We start from the raw sequence: 21,847 nt of genomic DNA, 5'->3' as shown, positions 1-21,847 counted from the left end.
GTGCACACCTGCTGCCAAGACTAATCCCCTCATAGCCACCATACTTCCCTTGATCCTCCTTCACCGCCAACTTACCTGCTCCAACATGGGTTGGCAGCCAGCCGCTGCCTTGCTCCTGCTCCACTGTTAGAGAAGCTACCACTGTTGGTGCAGCTCACATGACAGCAACCAAAGACTTACGGCCACTATAGGACTGGGCTGTAAGATTCCACATCCAGTTTGAAATTCAAGAACTTAGAAGCCTTTCTATGTATTCTGGTTAGCAGCAGCAGCATCAAGCAGCTTTCTCAGATATGTTACCATATTCTCTAATTTCCTAAATATTTTCTTCAAATTATGGTACTTTTAAGTCATAATATACTTATGGTAATACAAAGTAACTGTGGCTGTTTTGCAAGAACACTTAAGAGTATAAAAGCAATTGCAGACAAAACATCAACCAGTCAGACAATGGTTAACTGTCCTTGCAAAATTTGTAATACTTTTTCTGTTGCCACCCAATTTATGTAGGCCAATCAGACTTGCTCTTTCCTAAACCTGTGCATGTGCTTCGTTCCTGAGCCCACAGAAGTTTTGTTTCTGCCTCATTAAGCAAAGCTGTACAAGTCCTAAAGGAAGTCATTTGCGTTTGCTGGCAGCCAGCTTATTTTTTTTTCTAATGGGGGAGCATCCTATTATACAAGCTCCCATTTGCAGTTTCAAGACACCCACTTACTACTTCAAGTGCTGTGAGAAGTATGCAGTCAGGAGGCTGGAACACAGGAAGATTGACCCCTGTGTATGTCAGTCTTTGGGGTGAACCTAGTCTGGCATATACAGTAAAATCAATGTACAGTAAATCCTTGGTAACTGCGCACTCCATTCCTGCGGATTCACTTCTGTGGGAACAGAAGTGTAACTTATGTCTTGCCATTCAGGGTCTGTTCTTGGCTACCCACGGCCATCTCCAATGCACAGCAGCCATTCCGAAGCTATCCGTAGTGGCCATTCTGAAGTTATCTACTGCTAGCATTCCTGGCCAGGTTAGCTATTCCTCCCCCTGTCAAGCATCAGTCTTATCCATTTCTTGAGGGAATTACCATGTCATGAGGGTCATCATTACAAAAAGTGGTGTCAAACTGATTTCTCCTTTAATCCCATTTTCCCATAGGATCAATATTTTGTATCTGCCAATTAAGTATCTGCTGGTTTTTCCAGGAATCTAAATGCAGCTAGTAATGAGAATTGACTATATCTGTGCTACATTCCTATTTATTAAGATCAGTGGCACTGACACAACAAATATGAACTGGAACTCTTTTATTCAATAACAAACATTGAATTTAAAGTTGTAATTGGCAACTGCTTAACCATTTCTCTATTTGTTTTATTTTTCTTATAAAAAGATAGATTTGTCAAGCTCACAAAAACAAGGGGAAGGGAAATATTTTCCATCTGATCATCCAGAAATGATAAATGCTCTGTTTTAATAACCTTGTATATCTAAAACATTACATTAAAACTATTTAAGAGTAACATGAAAAAGCTTACCACTTTCAACATTATGTTCAGTTAAGAACTCCTAATAAAAATAATATTTTCTTTAGGAAAAAAATTAAATAACAAATACAAAAAACCTATGTACATTACCACCATGATCTGCCAATGCAGCTGATTTCACTGACTTTAACAGTATTGCTTACACTGAAGACTTTGCTGTTCGGGCAGTAAATACAATAAAAGAAGATGAGGCAAGACTTTTGGTTTCTGTCAGTTCTAGTGCTTTGTGCTGAAACTTCCACTGTACATATGGCCTTTATTTTAAGCATTCTGTAGACAGTATGTAGCCCAGACACTGGTCCTTAAACAGCAGATGATTATACATCTTGACATATTATCTCCTTTGCATTGCTGAATAGCACTATTTTGCACAATCTGAAAAATCTTCTTCTGCATAAAAGCAGCCAAATACAACAGAAGCATAGACTGCTCTTGCTTCATACACAAAGTCTGTACTTTGTGAGCTCTTTGTCAGTGAGAAACAGTGGCAGATGGCACAGCTAATTCTCAAAGGGGCAGTGGCCCACTAAGACACCGCTGTGTTCATCAAAATTAGCATCTTCCAGTTCCAGACACAAAACTCAAGATGCAAAGGTGACCTGAAGCTAACACCAGCAAAACAAGAACTGTGGCTCTTTGTTTCCAGGATTGATGTAAAGTACATCGCGTGAAACTGCTAAGAAAATTCACCACTGTCTGACTTGCTCAGTAAAATCACAGGTTTGCCAAGCTACTGGCCTCCCTCTCGTCCCAAAATTCTCAGAGTAAAGAGCTCTTTCCTGCTGAGCAGCAAGCCATTCTGTTCTGAGGGGAGACAGCCAAACTCATGCACCCACAAAGCCTGTGCACTGATCACTCATGTTTTTCTAGCACTAACTAGACTCTACTGCCCAGGTTTCACAGTTGAAATATGTTCTTGTCTTGTTCCACCGTCTACGTCCTGCGCCGTTTTGCAGCACTTGGACTGGAAGGATTGCTGTTTGCATTTAAGACCTTCTCAGTGACTCTGTTCCGTTTCCTCTTGTCCCCTCCTTCTTTGGAACCAGATTCTGAGGAGCTTCTTTCTTTCTCCTTATTGCTAGCTTTCTCTGCTGCTTTCGCCAGGCTTCCTATAGAGGTATACACTAAAAAAAGATGTAAGTGACTACATCAAAAATTATGCCTTGAACAACATAAATCACATTATGGATGTGGTCCAAAATAAAACTAGGTGCTCTGTGCGCACTGAGCTTTCCCCAAAATGAGTCTGCTTAAACACTTAGGTCAGTGGTTCCCAAACTGTGAGCTGTGGTTCCATGGAGAGCCGCAGAATCCTCACAAAAAACCCGCTGCCCTATACAATGTACGAGGGTCACCCAGAAAGTAATGCACCACGTTTTTTTCTTCAACAATTATTTATTGAACACAATGAAACTTACACACAAGAAAGAATGATGTTTCTTCTACACTCCCTATTTTTCCACGTAATCTCCGTCCAGTTCTATGGCCTTCCTCCAGCGAGACACAAGGGCATGTATGCCCTGTCGGTACCACTCCTTGTTCTGGTCACGAAGCCATTTCTGCACTGTGCGAATCACCTCTTCGTCATCCTCAAAATGTCTTCCGCAAATGGCATCCTTTAATGGCCCAAACAAGTGGAAGTCTGAGGGAGCTGTAGGGTGGATGGGGTAACACAGTCCAACCCTGATTAGTGATGCGTTCCGAAGTCCTCAAACTTGTGTGAAGCCGAGCGTTATCATGTTGAATCAAACATTCACCTGGGTTGTTATGGCGCCGAAGTCGCTGGAAGCACTTCTTGAGTTTGGTTAATGTCTTCACATAAGCTTCAGAATTAATGGTGCTGCCTCTTGGCATCACATCAATGAGTATGACGCCCTCACAGTGCCAAAACACAGTGATCATGACCTTACCGGCGGAAGCAGTTGCTTTGAATTTTTCCTTCTGTGGAGATTGAGGATGACGCCATTCCATCGACTGTCGTTTTGTTTCGGGCTCAAAATGGTGAACCCAGGTTTCATCACCTGTCACAATCCTGGACAAGAACGCTTCCCCCTCATCTTCAAAACGTTTCAGCAACTGAGAAGAAATGTTTTTTCTGAGAGATTTGTGGTCCACCATAAGACAGCGGGGAACCCATCTTGCACACACTTTTGAGTAATCAAGAGCACGGATGATTGCATCCACACTTCCTTTGCTGATTGACAGCTTCAGCGCCAACTGCCTAGTCGTTATGCGTCGGTCCTCGCGAATGAGCACATCAGCAAGCTGCGTCTTGTCAGGTGTGACAGCCGTGGATGGCCGCCCCGAATGCTGCAAATCTTGGAGCTCTGCCGAACCGCCTTCTAATGGCCTCACCCTCTGTGCCCAGCGACTAACCGTACTTCTGTTGACTGCAGATTCTCCATAAACTGTACACAAACGTTTGTGAATGTTCCCAACAGTTACTTTCTCTGCAGAGAGAAATTCAATGACGACACGCTGCTTGTAACGTACATCACTTACAGATGCCATTTCGAAAAACTGCTGCAGCTACGCTATCTTTCTGAAGAAACCAAAAATTTGTGTGCGCACTCCTGAAAATTCAAATAATGTATATCTAAAGTTTTGCATTCGTACCATTACTGTAGGCTGAGAAAAAAAATGTGGTGCATTACTTTCTGGATGACCCTCGTATACGACTGTAGCTCTAATGGGGAGCTGCGGACAATGGCCCAGTAGGTTAAGGGAGCCGCCAGTCAAAAAAGTTTAGAAACCATTGACTTAGATCATTATCTTGCCCAGTGTTCTCTTGCTCTTTGCAGTGGGACAGATGGCTGCAAGCAAGAGGGTCATTTCAGTCCTCCCCCCCACCACCTTGGAAGGTCCATCCCTCTCCTGCCTTTTGGTAGAGGGCACAATCGTTTTCAGAGGACCTTTGGTGAAATGACAACCATATAGCCTTTCTACTGCTGCTGATTTGTTGTTTTACATTATTACGATGCTTAAGTTGTCATTGTTAATTTGTCACATTTAACTTCTGATTGTGTTTGCAGAACTGGGTCGGGCCCATGAGGCTGAGTGGCAGGGGCAGCCACTCCTTGTTCAAAACGTTCCTTGGTGGATGGATGGACACATCCAGACTTGCAGCAGTGTTGCTGTGTGGGAGTTTTATACCACATTTTACTCTGGTTCTCATTCTTCCTATGCCTTAACTCTTTTTATATTATTTATTGTATATATCATTGATTTACTGAAATAAATGAAAATTAATGATTATGGGGGTGCCCTTGGTGTCCTATAGTCACCTAAAACTAAAAATATTCAGATGACAAAACACTCCAGAGAGACTGGGCAGTAAAATGGCAGATGCATTTCAATGTAAGTAAATGTAAAGTCATGCACATTGGGGCAAAAATATCAAAACTTTACACATAGGCTAATGAGTTCTGAGTTGTTGGAGATAGATCAGATCTTGGGGTGCTGGTGGACAGCTCGATGAAAGTGTCAACCCAATGTGCGGCAGCAGTGAAGAGGGTTAATTCAATGCATGGGATCATTAGGAAAGGCATTGAGAATAATACAGCTAATATTGTAATGCCGTTGTACAAATCGATGGAAAGGTCACACCTGGAGTACTGTGTCCAGTTCTGGTTGCCACATCTCAATAAGAATATAGTGGAGATTAAGGCCACACCTGGAGTATTGTGTCCAGTTCTGGTCACCACATCTCAAAAAGGATATAGTAGAGATGGAAAAGATGCAGAGAGAGCAACCAAAATGATTACTGGGTTGGGACACCTTCCTTATGAGGAAAGGCTACAGTGTTTGGGCCTCTTCAGCCTAGAAAAGAAGTGCCTGAGGGGGGACATGATTGGGACATACAAAATCATGCAGGGGATGGACAGAGTAGATAGACAGATGCTCTTTTCCCTCTCACATAACACCAGAACCAGGGGACATCCACAAAAGTTGAGTGTTGGGAGAGTCAGGACAGACAGAAGAAAATATTTCTTTACCCAGCGTGTAATTAGTTTGTGGAACTCTTTGCCACAGTAGTGATGGCATCTTGCCTGGATACCTTTAAGAGGGGATTGGACAAATTTCTAGAGGAAAAGTTCATCACAGGTTACAAATCATAGTAGGTATGTGCAAGTTCTTGGTTTTAGAGGCAGGCTGCCTCTAATTGCCAGATGCAGGGGAGGGCACAGGGACGCTGATTGTCTTGTGTGCTCCCTGGGGTATTTGGTGGGCCACTGTGAGATACAGGAAGGTGGACTAGATGGGCCCTTGGCCTGATCCAGCGGGGCTCTTCTTTTGTTCCAAAAGTTGGATGTCCTGTTTGTGTGATAGTGGGGTCCTTTGCTCTGAAACTGCATTTGTGGAACTCTTTGGCTACAGATGTGAACAACACACATAAGCTTTTCCATAGCAATGAAGGAAATGACTCTCAGGATGCTTTCAAATGAATAGTTTCCAAATGCTGAGCATTTGACTCAGCAACTTGACTCCCACAAGCTCTAAGGAGACTGTTCCGATCAAACCACTCAGCACATGACACAGTCCAGAAAAAAAGATCTCTGCATAACCCACTCATTGCAAATACAAGCTTTGCAAATACAAGCTGGTAACTCTTTTTTATGGTATCCTTTATCCTACTTCTCAGTTAGCACTACACCACTTGTACAGGTCCGACCTTGTTATACATGGATTTGACTCAACGCGAATGGCCACTGCAAATGAGAGGGAATGTGCTGATCTCTGGAGAAGGGGAAAAGGCATCCCATTAAAATCACAGTTTAAAAAAAAACAACTGCTTTTCTTACTGTTGTAGAGAGACAGTCATGCAAGTGATCGTGCCATTCTTCAGCAGAGCCAGATAAAAGCAGGGGTTCTAACTGCTGACCGCCTCTCTACAATAGTAAGAAAAGCTGTTTTAAACCACAATTGTAAAGGGATGCACTATTAATTTTTTTAACTGCTTTCATTTAGCACATTTTATGGTATCAGCAGGGAGTCTTAGAATCAAACCTCTGTGGATGTCAAGGCACAACCTTATTCCTTTAGGAGCAGTGGGCCTTTAAATCTATTTTTCCACTTTTTTTATCCATAGATTTTTTTTTATCCACTTGGGGTTCTGGAGCGGAACCCCAGGGAATAACAAGGTATAGCCTGTATTTTACAAACCAGTAGCAGTCATTTTTCCTGTACCATTCCAGCACACGCTGGCTGCATGCCTCACGTGTGATGTCCTTGGCAAAGCTTTAATGTCTTCATAACTCTCACCTTCTTCAGAACCTGCATGTGATTCCATCTCTTCTTTTATTTCTTCTTTCATATCATCTTCAATCATCACTTTACCTATGGGAAAGAAGAGATAAACAAGTGATAATAAGGTCTTCTCTGATGCACACTCAATTTTCTCCTTCTTGTGTTTTGTCCTAAAAGACCTCTTAGGAGTGCTCAATGGCAACATTTGCTGCCAAATTTCTTCCTTGATATGGTAGTTCTCTCAGATCACTTTACATAGTTTTTCTCAACCTGTGGTACAGGCACCACCAGTGGTACTTGAGGTGATGCCTGGTGGTACGTATGTGACCCCTGGACACTCGCTGCCTGGCAGCAAGATAAGCAATGCAACATGACAAACAGTGACAGACAAATAAAAAGGAACATAAACTGTGGCATAAGAAATGAAAGAAGGTAATACAGGAGGCCAAGAAAGACTATGAGAAACACATGGCCAGCAACATTAAGGGGAATAATAAAAGCTTATATATATATGTTTTATTATATAAAATAATAGTTATTATTATTATTTTTCTTCAAATATGTCAGAAGCAGGAAATCCGCCAGAGAAGCAGTTGGCCCTCTGGATGGTGAGGGAGGGAAAGGGGAGATAAAAGGAGACTTAGAGATGGCAGAGAAATTAAATGAGTTCTTTGCATCTGTCTTCACAGCAGAAGACCTCGGGCAGATACAGCTGTCCGAACAGCCCCTCCTGACCAAGGAATTAAGTCAGATAGAGGTTGAAAGAGAAGATGTTTCAGACCTCATTGATAATTAACGGTCAATAAGTCACCGGGCCCTGATGGCATCCACCCAAGAGTTATTAAGGGACTGAAGAATGAAGTTGCTGATCTCTTGACTAAAATATGCAACTTGTCCCTCAAAACGGCCACAGTGCCAGAGGATTGGAGGATAGCAAATGTCACACTGATCTTTAAAAAGGAAAGGAGGAGGGACCCGGGAAACTATAGGTCAGTCAGCCTAACATCTATACTGGGTAAGATGGTGGAATGCCTCATCAAAGAAAGAATCTCAAAACACACAGACGAACAGGCCTTGCTGAGGGAGAATCTGCATGGCTTCAGTTAGGGTAAGTCTTGCCTCACAAACCTTTTAGAATTCTTTGAAAAGGTGGGAGGAGGAGGAGCCAACAGTGCATGAACAGACATGTCTCCAGGGGCTCCTGAGAGACAGTCTGTTTTCCCCCAAAAAACTGCAGGTCTTAAGAGGATCTGAAGATCTTTATCAGGAGAGACAAGATCTTTCCAAATATCTTGGTACCAAGATACCAAAGATCTTGAAAGCCCGACCGGGGGGGGGGGGCTTTCTTCTTAGAAAAATAATAGTCAGGGACAGTATTGGGGGAGGTGCAGTGTCTGCAATCAAGCTGCTGGCTCCTTGCTAAGATACCATATAGAAGAAAAAGCATGAAGCGTAAAGTTTAAGTTGGAAATTTAAGATAAGTATGTGTTAATATTGCCCCCGGCTTTGATTGACTGATTTGGCTAAAAGCCCTGGATACACTGAAGGTGTTAATGAGAAACTTTTTGAGGATGTTGAATGTGCTCTTTATCTTTGTAGTGGAATAAATCGGTCATAGATTATAATTATAAATTGGTATGTGGACTAAAATCCAGAATTACATGTGGACATAATTTTTATTAGACTTGAAAGAGTTTTGTCTCCTTGAGACTGTTTCTTTTGTTTTTCTCCATTAATCATACTGTTATCTGTAAGAAAAATTCAAAAAATGCCTGACTGAAAAAACATGTGGTGGAAGTAAGGAGAATAATACGCGGTGGACATCTTGTGGATTAGAGAGAAATTGCAAGATGGATCCTGTTCCAGATATTTGGACTCAAATGATCCTCAAAAATTTGGAAAAATTGCTCACAATGAGAAGATAGCAGTTGAGTTGGTCCTTGCAGATTCAAGCCAGTTTAAAGACTCTCTCTCAACAGATAGATGTGTGCAAGGAGCAATTGGAAGATGTGAAGAAAATAGAAGATAAACAGAAGGAGAAAGTGGAAAAGATGATGGTGAGGGATGAAATCATCATCAGAAGAGTAGATACAGAAATTAGAAGAGTGGAAAATCAACAGGATCTAGAGGGGACGCTGATGGAGATTGAAATAGAGAAGATGGACAGGGTGCACAAAATACAAAATTTGTTGAAACAAGAAGAAAACATATCCCAGTTAACTGGAAGAATGAACATACCTTATACAAGAAAGTGTGGGCAAGAGAAAAATGGAAAGAAAGAAAAAGAAATCCGAGGGTTAACCTGAGGGTTAAAGAAAATTAGAGGATTTTATTTAGTTAATAACTGGTTTAAATTTACTTAAAAATATATATATACGAAATTTATATGAATTAGAATGAATTAGAAAAAATAGCTGGAAATGTTAGCATGTGGATGAATTGTTTTATAGGTGGTTACGTTAAAGAAAAAAATGTAATCAGATTTGAGAATTAGATTGGAGAATGGTAAATTACATATTATAAGAGATGGTTGGTTTTATTATAATTTGGAAATTAGATTATTATTATTTGATATTAATGAGTAATTGAACTAGCTGAGATGATAAAAAGTGAATATTTAGAAAAGATATTATAGGGAATTAGGAAAAATCTATTATATTTGATATAAGAAATAAATAAGTGAGAGAAGAGTTAGAAGTAGATGGAAGAATTGATTTAAATGTCATATTTTGGTAATTAGATTATTTTGTTTTAATATTAATGAGTAATTGAAGTAAGTTTCTGTTTGACAGAAAGTGAAAATTTAGAAAATATAGTACAGGGCATTAGGGAAAATTTAGTATATATTATATAAATAAATGGATAAACTAATAAGAGGCAGAAGTAGATGAGTAGTAGATTAGGAGATGTAGTACGATTAATGAGTAATGGTATATGGTATTTAGCACTCCTAAATGTATGTTATATGTTTGTATGTCTGTGTGTGTTAATTAAAAATAAATAAATAATAAAAAAAGAATTTTTTGAAAAGGTCAACAGGCATGTGGATGCGGGAGAACCCGTGGACATTATATATCTGGACTTTCAGAAGGCGTTCGACACGGTCCCTCACCAAAGGCTACTGAAAGAACTCCAGTCAGGGAATTAGAGGGCAGGTCCTCTCCTGGACTGAGACCTGGTTGAAGACCAGGAAACAAAGAGTGGGTGGAATTAACTGGTGATGATGTCCTCACCTGTTACTTCTGGCAGTACTTTTAATAAGTGGACCATGCAGAGTAGTATGGCGGGGGACAAATGTTGAGGAATGCAGGCTTAACAGGAATGACTAGAGCAGTTTCTCAACATTTGTCTCCTGCAATACCACGGCATTAAACACTTTATACATGTTTAAAACTATTCAGAAAGCACCAAATCAGCACATTTAAGAAGATCTTATGCACAAGTGCAACACAGAATAGGAACAAGTCCAGTACTGTGTTAACTGTAACCCACTTGTGTGCTTGCTCTGACCCTCTGAGAGAGCAACAACCTTAAATTATAGTCCCATGCTACCAAAGCAGGTAGGGAAAGTGCCCTACAAATAGACCACAGCTGTGACACAAGGACATCTGCAAGAGAGATCTGAAGGCCTTAGGAATGGACCTCAACAGGTGAGAAACCTTGGCCTCTGAGCGTCCTGCTTGTAGGCAGGCTGTGCAGCGTGGCCTCTCCCAGTTTGAAGAGACACTTGCCCAACAGACTGAAGCAAAGAGGCAAAGAAGGAAGGCCCGTAGCCAGGGAGACACACTAGGGACAGACTACATTTGCTCCCAGTATGGAAGGGATTGTCACTCCCAAATCGGCCTTTCCAGCCACACTAGACGCTGTTCCAGAACCACTTTTCAGAGTGCGATACCATAGTCTTTCAAGACTGAAGGATGCCAATGCCACTGCTACCAAAGCAAATAGATTTCAGATTTATTTTTTTTGTATCTGACAAACATTCGACCACATTTTAGTTAAATGGTGCATCAACAATAATCGAAAGGTCAATTCAGCTTCCATCGAATTGAAAATCAAGTCTTCCAACTGCTCACTAAATTTAGAATTAACATTTTCAAATATCATCATCTGACTTTTATTACCAAGTTTTACCAGCTTTCTTCTTTCTTAAACAAACACCAAAAATACAGACCAAATTAAAATATCTCAGTGTAAAGATTTCTGCAACAAGATACCTAGGCCTGCAATCTTATATACACTTCCTTGCAAGGCAAGTCACATTAAACCGAGTGGTGCTTACTTCTAGGAAGACATGCACAGGATTGCACTTTAAGAATGAACTGTAAACCAGAAAGTACCCAGATCAAATCTTATCTCTACTATATAATATGGCCAACCCAATCCTATCCAGGCTGCCCGTGCCGTGGTACAGCAGCACCAAAATGGCTGCCGCTGTATCCTGCAGGGCCAGGGAGGCAGCCCGAGGTCTCCTCAAGGTAAGGGAACCAATGTTCCCTTACCTTGTGTTGAGCCCTGGCAGCTGCTATGGGTCTACTCAGATCTGGACTAGATAATTGTTGTCACAGATCTGAGTCAACCAGTGTAGGTCTTTCAGGCATGGGAGGGGTATAGGAATCAGCAGCAACCTCTGCTACCCCATCTCACTCTAGCGCCTGAAGCACCCTCCTCTTTGCCATCTCCTTGTTCAGTTTTGTCTTCTCCCCACTTTCTCCTAGCCCTGCAATGGCTCCCTGCCACTTGTTGAGGAACTTACTGCCAGTGGCTCCTAGGCTGCTGGTGCTGTGGTACAGCAGCACCAAAATGGCTGCCGCTGTATCCTGCAGGGCCGGCTGCCTGAGGCCTCCCCGCCACTTGTTGAGGAACTTACTGCCAGTGGCTCCTAGGGTTCTTCTGACCAGCACAGAGGCCCAGCGCCTGCCAGTGCTGGTCTCCCCGCTGGTGCCTCTGTCATTCTGCTGCCATGAAATGCCTTATGGAACTTTTGTAATGGCCATCTCCCAGGCAGCGCTGGCTTGGGCTCCAAGTATTGTTTTCAAAACTATCATCAGGCCTTACCTTCTTTTACCTCTTGAATAATTTCTTCAGGGAGAATGAAGTTTTTTTCTGAGTTCGGGAAGGGAAGAATCTCAGATTCATGCTTGGAAATTAAACAAACAAACAAAATCTTTAAATAACTAGATAAGAGCAACAATCTGGATTTTTCTAAACAAATACACAGGTAAGATTTTTTATAGTTACCATATGAAATTTAGATCATGTATATACCCAAAACAACCTGAAGTCAGCTAATAAAAATACAACTGCAATCATTTAGGTCTGTGCATCTTTTCCCAAATGTTACATTTGTCAAGAATTCTGCTTCATTTTAAACTTGATACTGGATACAAGTTTAGTAACAATGAATGTTGTGAAAAATATACCCTTTTGTAGGATTCTACAAGGGCAGATTAGATATTAATCAGAAGCTAAACTAATGAAACTGAGAAGATATTTTGCTCCTTGCCATATTAGGGCCCAATCCTATCCAACTTTCTAGCACCAGTGCAGCCACAATGCAGCCCCGAGGTGAGGGAACAAATGTTCCCATTCCCTGAGGAGACCTCTGTGACCTGCTGCCCCACCACAGCACGGTTAGCTGCCCCATTAGCACGGTTAGCTGCCCCATTAGCACGGTTGCACCAGCACTGGAAAACTGGATAGGATTGGGCCCTTAGTTGCTACAGTATTAATGGCCCAATCCTATCCAGTTTTCCAGTCCCAGTGCAGCCGCAATGAAGCCCCAAGATAAGGGAACAAATGTTCCCATACCTTGAGGAGGCCTCCATAACTTCCCCCTCCCAATGCAGGATGCAGCACACACCTTGTTGGCTCGGCTGTATTGGTGCTGGAAAATTGGATGTGTAAATACTCTCCCTATGCCCTCATGATGCAGGTGTTCACATTTAGAAAAATTTAAAAAAAATTAGGTCTGCAAGTTTTAATTGGTAGATTAACGAACAGTTCAGGGGGGCTGTATCCATGATTCAGTTATCCATGGATCGAGTCTATGGGGCCCCCCTGGGTACCTCCTCCAGAGCTGAGGGGAGCTCTGCTCCCCTCACCTCCAGAGGGTCCTCTGAGCCCAACAGAGGCCACAGATGGATGGGCTCTGGGGCTTCCCTGGGTCTCCCAATGCCATATAAGGCATTCAAAACGTCACTTCTGGCTTCATGGAGATACTTTTTTTTACCTCTAGGGTTCAGTGTCAGGCCAGCAGAGACCACGGACACATATCTGTGGCTTCTGCTGGGCTCAGAGGACCCTCTGGCACTGAGAGGAGCAGAGCTCCCCTTGGCTCTGGAGGGTGCAGGGAGGTGTTTGCCCATATCAGTGGTTTCACTTAAGTGCAGGAGGTTCCAGAACAGAACCCCCGCAGATACGGGGGCACTTCTGCACTTGTTCACTATGTTAATTGATAAAAAACAAATTTTAATCTGTAGAGGCAACACCGAAGGACTTGTTGATTTTAATTTGAAACCATTTTGATTCTTGTGTGTTACTGTAGTAAGGAAGGAAATGGAAACATCCCCTTTCCTCAGTGGGTTGGATCCAAAAGCCCTTTCTGTCAAGAAGGAGTCTTCTGCTCACAGAAGGCCTGTTTGATCCTGATGCTACTGTATTGTGCAAGAAAAGTGAAACTAAGTCCAAAGATGTTGTTTCACGTGTGTAAGTTTTTATGCTATTATGAGAACTGCAGAGAAAGTACCTATTATAACAGTATTCCACAGGCCAATTGGAGTGCAAGCTTTAGAATAGCTTTAGGAACATTTTGAGTTGTTCAGGACTCGTTCCATCTGGTCCTCTAGGGGAGGAAGGACAGCTTAGCTTCTCACCATAACAACTGTTTTTGTGGGGATATCAAATATTTTTATTGTTAATTATGCTTGTTTTTTACTCTGGGATTAACATATATTTTCTATTGATGTTTCTACTGGGCACCCTGGTAATGGAGGGGAAAGGTGGGGTATAATAGTTTAAATAATACAATCAACCCAATTTTGCCCCTCACTTTCAGACTTCTGCAGACTCCTCTCACTGAAGCTCCATCTGTACAAGTGGAAAGTTGCAGGGCTCATGAGCAACAACAGACATCTGATCACTATGACACTATGACTACTGCCAGTGCAGACCACGCAAATCAGGCACAACAGTGCACAGTGTACTACCTAGACCTCTGACCTGAGAATCAACAGTTGCCCAGCAGCTGACTTCAGAGTCTTGGCAGCCACACTTACCAGAGCTTGCATGTCATACATAGTGCTCAAGTGGTCCCAGATGACTTTGGAAGATATCTGCCTCCCGATATTCTGACTGAATTTATCTCGAATGCAGATCATGTGAAAATGCCGATTCACACCTAAAGGGAGTGGAAAGGAGGAAAAAAAGAGCAGCAACTTTTCAAGGTGGATTTCACACCACAAAACTATTGTGAGAAAAATATGATTATGAGAATGGAGCACGTGGTTCTGTACAAGGATCTTCTCAGAAGGTGTGAGCAATAAAAATGATGTGGTTGGATGTCACAGAAAAAGATACAAGCAATATCATAAACATAGTGAGGGATGTGCCTCACCTAAGGATTTACAGCTCCATGGAGGAGCAATAATGCAGGCACACAAATGGTTGCTCACCCTGTTTGCCTGTGGCAAGGAAGCACTGCCTGCAGGCAACCAGACAGAGCGGTTTCTACAGAAAATGGCACTCCCCCCCCTTTCTGGATGTAAATGGTAAATTTAAGTGTGTGTGTGGGAAGCAGGTAAGTGAATCCTTCCAGTCTAGCAATTTTTGTAGACTTATTTGCAAAGCTGCAACAATATAACCAGCAGTTCATAAGTATTCTAAGGAGGCACAAAAGCTGAATGAAAAGCATAGCCTTCCAAGAAACAGATTCCTGTACAGTAGTGATTCTCAAACTGTTGAGCACTGGGACCCACTTTTTAGAATGACAATCTTATCAGGACCCACTGCAAGTAATGTTATTAACCTGGAAGCGATGTCATGGCTGGAAGTGACATCATCAAGTAGGAAAATTTTTGACAAACCCATACAACAAAATCAAATCAATCAATCAAGTAAATTAAAAGTTTACAATAAGTTTAATGTTTTTTTTTAAATAAAGAACCATCTTCTTAACCCTCCCAAGCATTTCTGTTTTTAAAAAAATGTCCAAACATCCCAAAGGCTGTCATCCTATCCAAACTTACCTGGGAGTAACCCCCTTGACTATCCTTGTTAAAAACATATACAAGTGCAGCCTATTCACAGATTTTTTATCTGCAGATTTGTCTCAATGCGAATGGGGTGGGGGCAATGAAAGTCACGCACACCTTTGCCTCGAACTGTCCTCTCAATCCAGGCAGCTTTCCGGGCAGCCCAAAACACTGCAAAAGGCTCCGCCTCGCCCAGGCAGGGAAATAGCCCTGGAGCCATGGAAGAGGCTCCCCTTGCAAAGGAACAGTAACATTCCTGAAGCCCCTGAGCCAGCGGAGGCTGAAGAGGGGAAGGGGGGACCAAAAACCTCTGTAGCCAGAACAGGTTCAGCAAGGTGGAGCGCTCTCTCTCTCTCTCTCTCTCACACACACACAGGCAGGTGCAGTAGCAACAGAGGGGGTTGCTTTAAAAAACCCCAGGAGTGTTTGCCGAGCCTTGGAGAGACAGGTGAGGGTTAGCAGAGAGCCGGACTACAAGTCCCAGAATGTTCTAGGGCAGAGGAGTTTCCATGATGGCGGCGGCCAGGGAGCGCTGCAGGAGCGCCTGCAGTGCTGTCAGGAGGCTTCCCAAACACGCTCAGGATCCCACCTGTGAAAGGGGAAGGAGGGGAGGGGATTGATAACAACTGCCTTAGTTTCCTTCCGTTCAGAAGTGTCAGGCTGCAGGCTGTATTTTCGTAACTCTATGGGATTTAGCACAATGCGTTTTTTGTTAATCACAAAGAGTGACTAGGAAGGAATGGAACTAACGTGGATAAATAGGCTGTACCTGTACTGTACATAGTAGCCTGTTAAAAGTACAGAACAGTAACATTTCCCCAACTACAGATACATACAATGGTAGCATCAAGTCTATAACATTAAAAATAAAACACACCTTGAAATGAATGGGGATCCACCTGAAAACTGGTTCGTGATCTACCAAGTGGGTCTCAACCTACAGTCTGAGAAACACTGCTCTGCAGTACATATGTTCATTCTCTCACATTCACAAAACAAGTTAGTCAAAATTGGTTTACTCAGAAGTAAGTCCTGTTGAATTCAGTAAGATTTTAGTCCCCAAAAGGAAATATGAATAGCCAATGTGAGTTTGGACTGGGTGAACCTAGATTCAAATCCTCACTCAGCCACGTAGCTGAGGGGGGGTGGGGAGATAACCATCTGTCAGCCTAACCTACTTCATAGAATCCTTGTGAGAACAAATGGAGAGCACAGACCATGTACCCTGTCCCGAGCTCCTTGGGGGAAAAGTGGGATAAAAAGGCAATAAATACAATGCAACACCACTAGCAAGTATATCTTACTGATCTCATCAAGATTAATTCTGATTAAACTGTCAGATCGTCACCCTGGATAAGGCATAATAACTTTCCCAAAAGCACATCTTTGTATCTTGAATTAATGAATCTGGAACCTCTACTCACACCTTTGGATCACTGCTAACACCGATTATTTAAGATCCTACATTTCTTGGGACAGGAACGTGCTACCCTCTTGACATCTCTCTCTAAAAGCACCATGCAGGTGTTTTGCGTGTGTGTGTATCTATATAAAAGTCACACAGACACACAATTCCAGAACCTGTTTTATCCCTATGTATGCACTGAAAATGAAATTCAGTAATCTAGCCCTTTGACCGCACAACTGAATTACAAGCAAATAAAACCCAATGCAAGAATACTACATGGAGGATTAAAGAAGACGGTAACTTGCAAAGCACGCCTACACATGTCTACTCAAAAGTAAGAACACCCCCAGTGTATTCAATGGGACAGCCCAATCCCATGCATGTCCACTCAGAAGTAAGAACACCCCCACTGACTAGCACGGGACCCTTCAGAGCAGACGCGCTCGGGACTGGGCGGGAAGGACCCGGCTCCAGGCGCGCCTCCTCAGGAGCCAGTCCCCGCCTGGCCAGCGGCCTGCTCCCGGGAGAGCGTGGCTGGGACGGGGCCCGGGAGCCCAGCCCTCCGCCTGCCTCCTCGGAAGAGTCCCGCTCTGGCCGGCGGCCCGCTGCAGCAAAGCGTGGCCGGGCTGCGGCCTTCGCCGCTCCGCTCCGCTTCTCTCCCCGGCGCCCGGCGCCAGGCGAGGCCGGGGCTGCGAGGCCCGCGCTGCGCTCACCGACGGGCTTGTGGCCGAGCATGGCGTGGAAGAGGCAGACCTCCACCTCGGGGCTCCAGACCACGGGCGCGGGCAGCGGGAGCGGCGGCGGCGGGGGCGGCGCGGCGGCCGCGGCCATCGTCAGCGCCGGCGGGGCCGCGCCGGGGGTCGGCGGGGCGCCGGGCGCGGCCTCCTCGGGCGCGGCCTGCGGGACGGGCGCGGGCCCCGGGTCCGGCGGGCAGGGCGCCCTCACCTCCGCCGCCCCGGCCGCGCTCTCCGCCTCGCCCATCGCGCCTCCGAGCCGGGCCGGCCCAGCTCAGCCCAGCGCCCCCTGTGGCCCTGCCGGGGAGCGCGCGAGGAGGCGCCTGCCTTCTGCGCGGGGAGCGCCCGAGGCTCCGCCTGGCAGCAGGAGGTGCGCTCTGCACGTGCTCAGGGGCACTTCGTCTTGCGTCCCCGCCCGTCCTTGGGCTGAGGGGACCTGAGGTGGTGCGCTCTGCAGCTGCTCAGGGGTACTTCGTCCTGCTTCCCCGCCTGTCCTTGGGCTGAGGGCACCTAAGGAAAATGCGCTCTGCACGTGCTCAGGGGCACTTCATCCTGCCTCCAACCCCGTCCCTGGCCTGAGGGAAGTGCGCTTTGCATGTGCTCAGGGGCACTTCGTCTTACCTTCCCACCCGTCCTTGATCTGAGGGAACCTCAGGAAAATGCACTCTGCAGATGCTCAGAGGCATTTTGTCCTGCCCACAGTGAACAGCCCTGGGAATGTTAGGCGAAAGACGGTACTGACATGTACTGTATTACATAGCAATATTTATGGACACTCCATGTTTCTATTACTTATATTTGGAGCTGCTTGAAAATGCTGCTATTTACTCAGAAGTAAGCCCATTGTGTTCAGTAAGGCTTGGGCTGTAATCCTGTCGTACTCACTGGAAAGAAACACTTCTGTTGATGTTAACCATATCTGTCTACACACCCTACAGGCAGTACCTATATGTTGCATGTGTACAACCTATATGTTGCATCGGTGTACATCGGGCACCGATGGGTTAAAACCGACTTATGGCTTCACTTATAGTAATAATACTATTCAAAACATAGACATAAAAAAACCTTTGTAATGAAAATGAGGGTAAGCCTTGCATAACAGATATTTCATATATATTAGCAATTAAAATAAGGGTAATATGAACATAATGTATTTAGGAGACCTGTATCCATAGAAGAAATCTTAGAGCACAATCCTGTGCATGCCTACTGAGAAGTAAGTCTCTTTGACTTCGAAGGGACTTACTCCTGGGAAGGCATGTAAGGCAGTGGTTCTCACACTTTTAGCACTGGGACCCACTTTTTAGAATGAGAATCTGTCAGGACCCACCAGAGGTGATGAGATGACCAGAAGTGACATCATCAAGGAGGAACATTTTAACAGTCCTAGGCTGCCATCCTACCTACACTTACCCAGGAGTAAGTCCCATTTACTAACATTGTTAAAAGAATATACATAGTAGCTTGTTAAAAGTACACGTCTGTCGCATTTCCCCAAATGCAGTCACATACCATGGTAGCATCAGGTCTAATATATTGAAAATAAAATATTGAAATAAATGGGGACCCACCTGAAATTGGCTCACGACCCACAGATTGAGAAACACTGGTGTAAGGGATTGCAGCCTCAGGGCCTAATCCTATCCAACTTTCCAGTCCCAGTGCAGCCACAATGCAGCCCTAAAGTAAGGGAACAAACACTCCCTTACCTTGAGGAGGCCTCCATGACCCCCACCCCCACCATAGGATGCAGCGCACACCCCATTAGCACAACTTCATCAGTGCTGAAAAGTTGATAGGATTGGGCCCTGAAGCTGCAATCCTATGCACACTTTCCTGGGAGCAAGCCACATGGAACAAAATGGGACTTACTTTTGAGTACACCCGCTTAGGGTTGGGCTGATATACTGCATATGCTTATCCAAGAGTAGGCCCCATTGAACAAAGTGGGACTTACTTCTGAGTTGGCATGCACAGGATTGTGCGGTTAGGTGACTAAAATGAGTTTTGATTACTCAATTAATCAGTTAACTGAGCATATTAATTAAGCAGAAGTCCTGGAGAAAAACAGCTGTATTCCTTTGTTTTTTTAATGTGCCTGTGCCAAAGCAGGAGTCTTCTCTGCTGTCCCCCACCCCGCAGCAGTGCCAGCCTCACCCCATCAGGGCAATCCAATGCCAGGATCAGCTGCTGCCCCACCGAGAGGGGGTGCTAGACACTCAGTTTCCCAGGTGCCTGCACACCTTAGTGCTTTGCCCCCCTCTGGCTACGCCACTGAGAGGGGTGCTTCCCCTGGCCAGCCACTGCCCCCTCTGCTGAAGGGAGGGAACTGGTGCAGGAGGAGGTGGGGGGGGCCGGGGGGGCCAAGGCAGCACCTAAACTCCCCCCCAGAGGCTGCTAGGGCAACTTCCCAGACGCCTGCACAGCTTAGTGCTTTTCCCCCTCTGGCTACGCCACTGCGTGGAGGCTGCTGCGGCCAGGGCTGCCCCCCCCCCGCCGCCCTCGCAGCGCCTTCACCTTCAAAGGGCGCCCTGCGGAGGCTCGGCCGAGGACCCAGAGGGTTGGGTCCGGAGGATCCGCGTCCGAGCCCGGCTAGATACTGGCAGTCCCCTCCTCCGGCTCAGAAGGTGCGGGTCCCCGGCAGTTCGGGGCCACTCCCCGGGGAGAGGGAGTCCCGACTAGGCGACCGGGAATTTTGCTCCGGGCTGTTGTGACCTGAGGGGCCCGCCTCTCCCAGGTCTTGGCCAGCTGCCCCCCCCCCCGGGTCAGACTGCTGCCGCCTCCACCTCCTCGCTGGAGTAGCAGCGTGGCCCGCAAGGGGCTTTTCACCCCACCGTTGGCCACCCATCGGATGCTCCTTGTGAGGGGCAGGCGCTGAAATAGGCAGTGTCGAAGCTAGAGGAGGGCAAATCACTAAGTTTTGCAGGGAGCCTCACCACAGCATGCAAGGGCCCCCTCCCTTCAGAGCCATTCCAGGCAGTGGAAGCAAGAGCGGGGGCCTTTTTACCCCACCCTTGGCCACCCATCAGATGCTCTGTGCTCAGAACCTGCTCTGAAATAGGCATTGGTGTAGCTGGGGGGGGGGGGAGTTTTGCAGGGAGCCTCACCACAGCATGCAAGGGCTCCCTTCCCCTACCCTTCAAAGCCATTCCAGGCTGTGGGAGCAAACAGGGGCTTTCCACTCCACGCCCACCCTTTGCTGCCCATCAGATGGTCCATGCGCAGGATGTGCACAAAAATAGGCAGTGGCATAGCTAGAGGGGTGCAAAGCACTAAATTTTGCATGGAGCCATTCCGGGCAGTGGGAGCTATGCCACTGGAAGCAGGACATAGCTGTCATGACTAGTAACTATAGATAGGCCTGTCTTCAGTGTCTTAGTCCAATCCCTTTTTAAAACTATTCAAACTCGTGACTGTCACCACATTTTGTGGCAATGAATTTCATACACTAATTATGAGCAGTGCAGAGAATATTTCCTTTTGTCCATCATAAAGCCCCTGCCTTCCCTAATGTACTGTGTTCCTTTTCTCTTATTGAGCATATGAAGCAAGATGTTATTGTTTTGGAGATCAGGTGCTCCTGAGGCTTGTTATTAATCTGAAGCCTTAATCCACCATCAGACATTAAAATAAATAACCAGCACAAATAACTCTGGTATCATAGATATGGAATTGCTACTTCAGGAGAGTAATGATGAGCAGCAGGAACAGGAATGCCAAAGCACTACAGCTCTCTTTCCCCACAAACTACCTTATCTATCCTCCATATCTACTTTACCCAGGCTTCGAGCTCTGGAGAGGACATTCTGTTCCAGAGACACCATTCAGAATGCAATACCATAGTCTTCCGAGACTGAAGGATGCCAATGAATGACCTTATTAAGAAATAAAGGGAGAAGAAAAAAAACCATGGCTAACAGTCATCTATTTGCAAAGAGGAAAAATTCAAGGCTTAGAAGAATCCAGAACCTGCCAATCATAGTGTTAGTTTCTGTTGAACACTTGAAGCTAATGGAATCATAAATGAGTTAGATAAACATCACAAATAAAAAGGGGGGAAAGGCAGAATGATAAAACTTAAAGATTGTTCCTTGGTTTTTAATCCACAATCCATCTTAATTTTTGCTAGGAGTTCCAACAGAAAGTGTTGTATTTTCATGTCTTGATGTGAATAGCATCAGAAAACCAGCTTGCAGGAGGTGCTATAATCTTAATGTTTGGATCACAATTATCCTGGTCGGGCTTTGCAGCTTTGATTCACAGGGTGGGATCCAGACAGAGTTCAGCCCTGGCTCCAATTAAGCCCTGCTTATTGAACACACTCATTTGACTAGTTTTACTTTAATTTTTTTTTTTTTTACTTTTTGTTTCACAGCAGTGTTGTAAATACCAGACTTATGCGCTGGCTAAACAGCAGCTGCAAAAGCCTTCCCATTCAATCAACAGAACACTGTTATGTAGTCATCCTAAAAAAGTATTAATGGCCGTTTCTTTGAACTGCTGGGCAGCCCAATCTTATGCTGCCTTGGTGCCGCGTGGGACAGCAGTGCCAAAATGGCCACCACATAAGAACAGCCCGACTGGATCAGGCCATAGGCCCATCTAGTCCAGCTTCCTGTATCTCACAGTGGCCCACCAAATGCCCCAGGGAGCACACCTGATAA

At 44.9% G+C, this 21,847-nt stretch overlaps 1 protein-coding gene across 1 annotated transcript; it reads right to left on the bottom strand.

Annotated features, from left to right (window-relative positions):
• Positions 1–1,932: 1,932 nt before the first annotated feature.
• MRGBP (MRG domain binding protein) lies at positions 1,933–17,427 on the bottom strand. The gene is made up of 5 exons (XM_066625282.1): positions 17,160–17,427; positions 14,064–14,185; positions 11,845–11,926; positions 6,802–6,876; positions 1,933–2,663 (listed from the first exon to the last, which is right to left on the bottom strand). The coding sequence occupies exons 1-5, from the start codon at positions 17,425–17,427 to the stop codon at positions 2,473–2,475; spliced, it is 738 nt and encodes a 245-aa protein (XP_066481379.1). The 3' UTR covers positions 1,933–2,472.
• Between the last annotated feature and the right edge of the window lie 4,420 nt (positions 17,428–21,847).

This window comes from Tiliqua scincoides, chromosome 4, assembly GCF_035046505.1.
Source record: "Tiliqua scincoides isolate rTilSci1 chromosome 4, rTilSci1.hap2, whole genome shotgun sequence".
Classification (NCBI taxonomy): Eukaryota; Metazoa; Chordata; class Lepidosauria; order Squamata; family Scincidae; genus Tiliqua; species Tiliqua scincoides.
The sequence above is the reverse complement of the archived record's forward strand: the minus strand, read 5'-3'. Positions and strand labels throughout refer to the sequence as shown.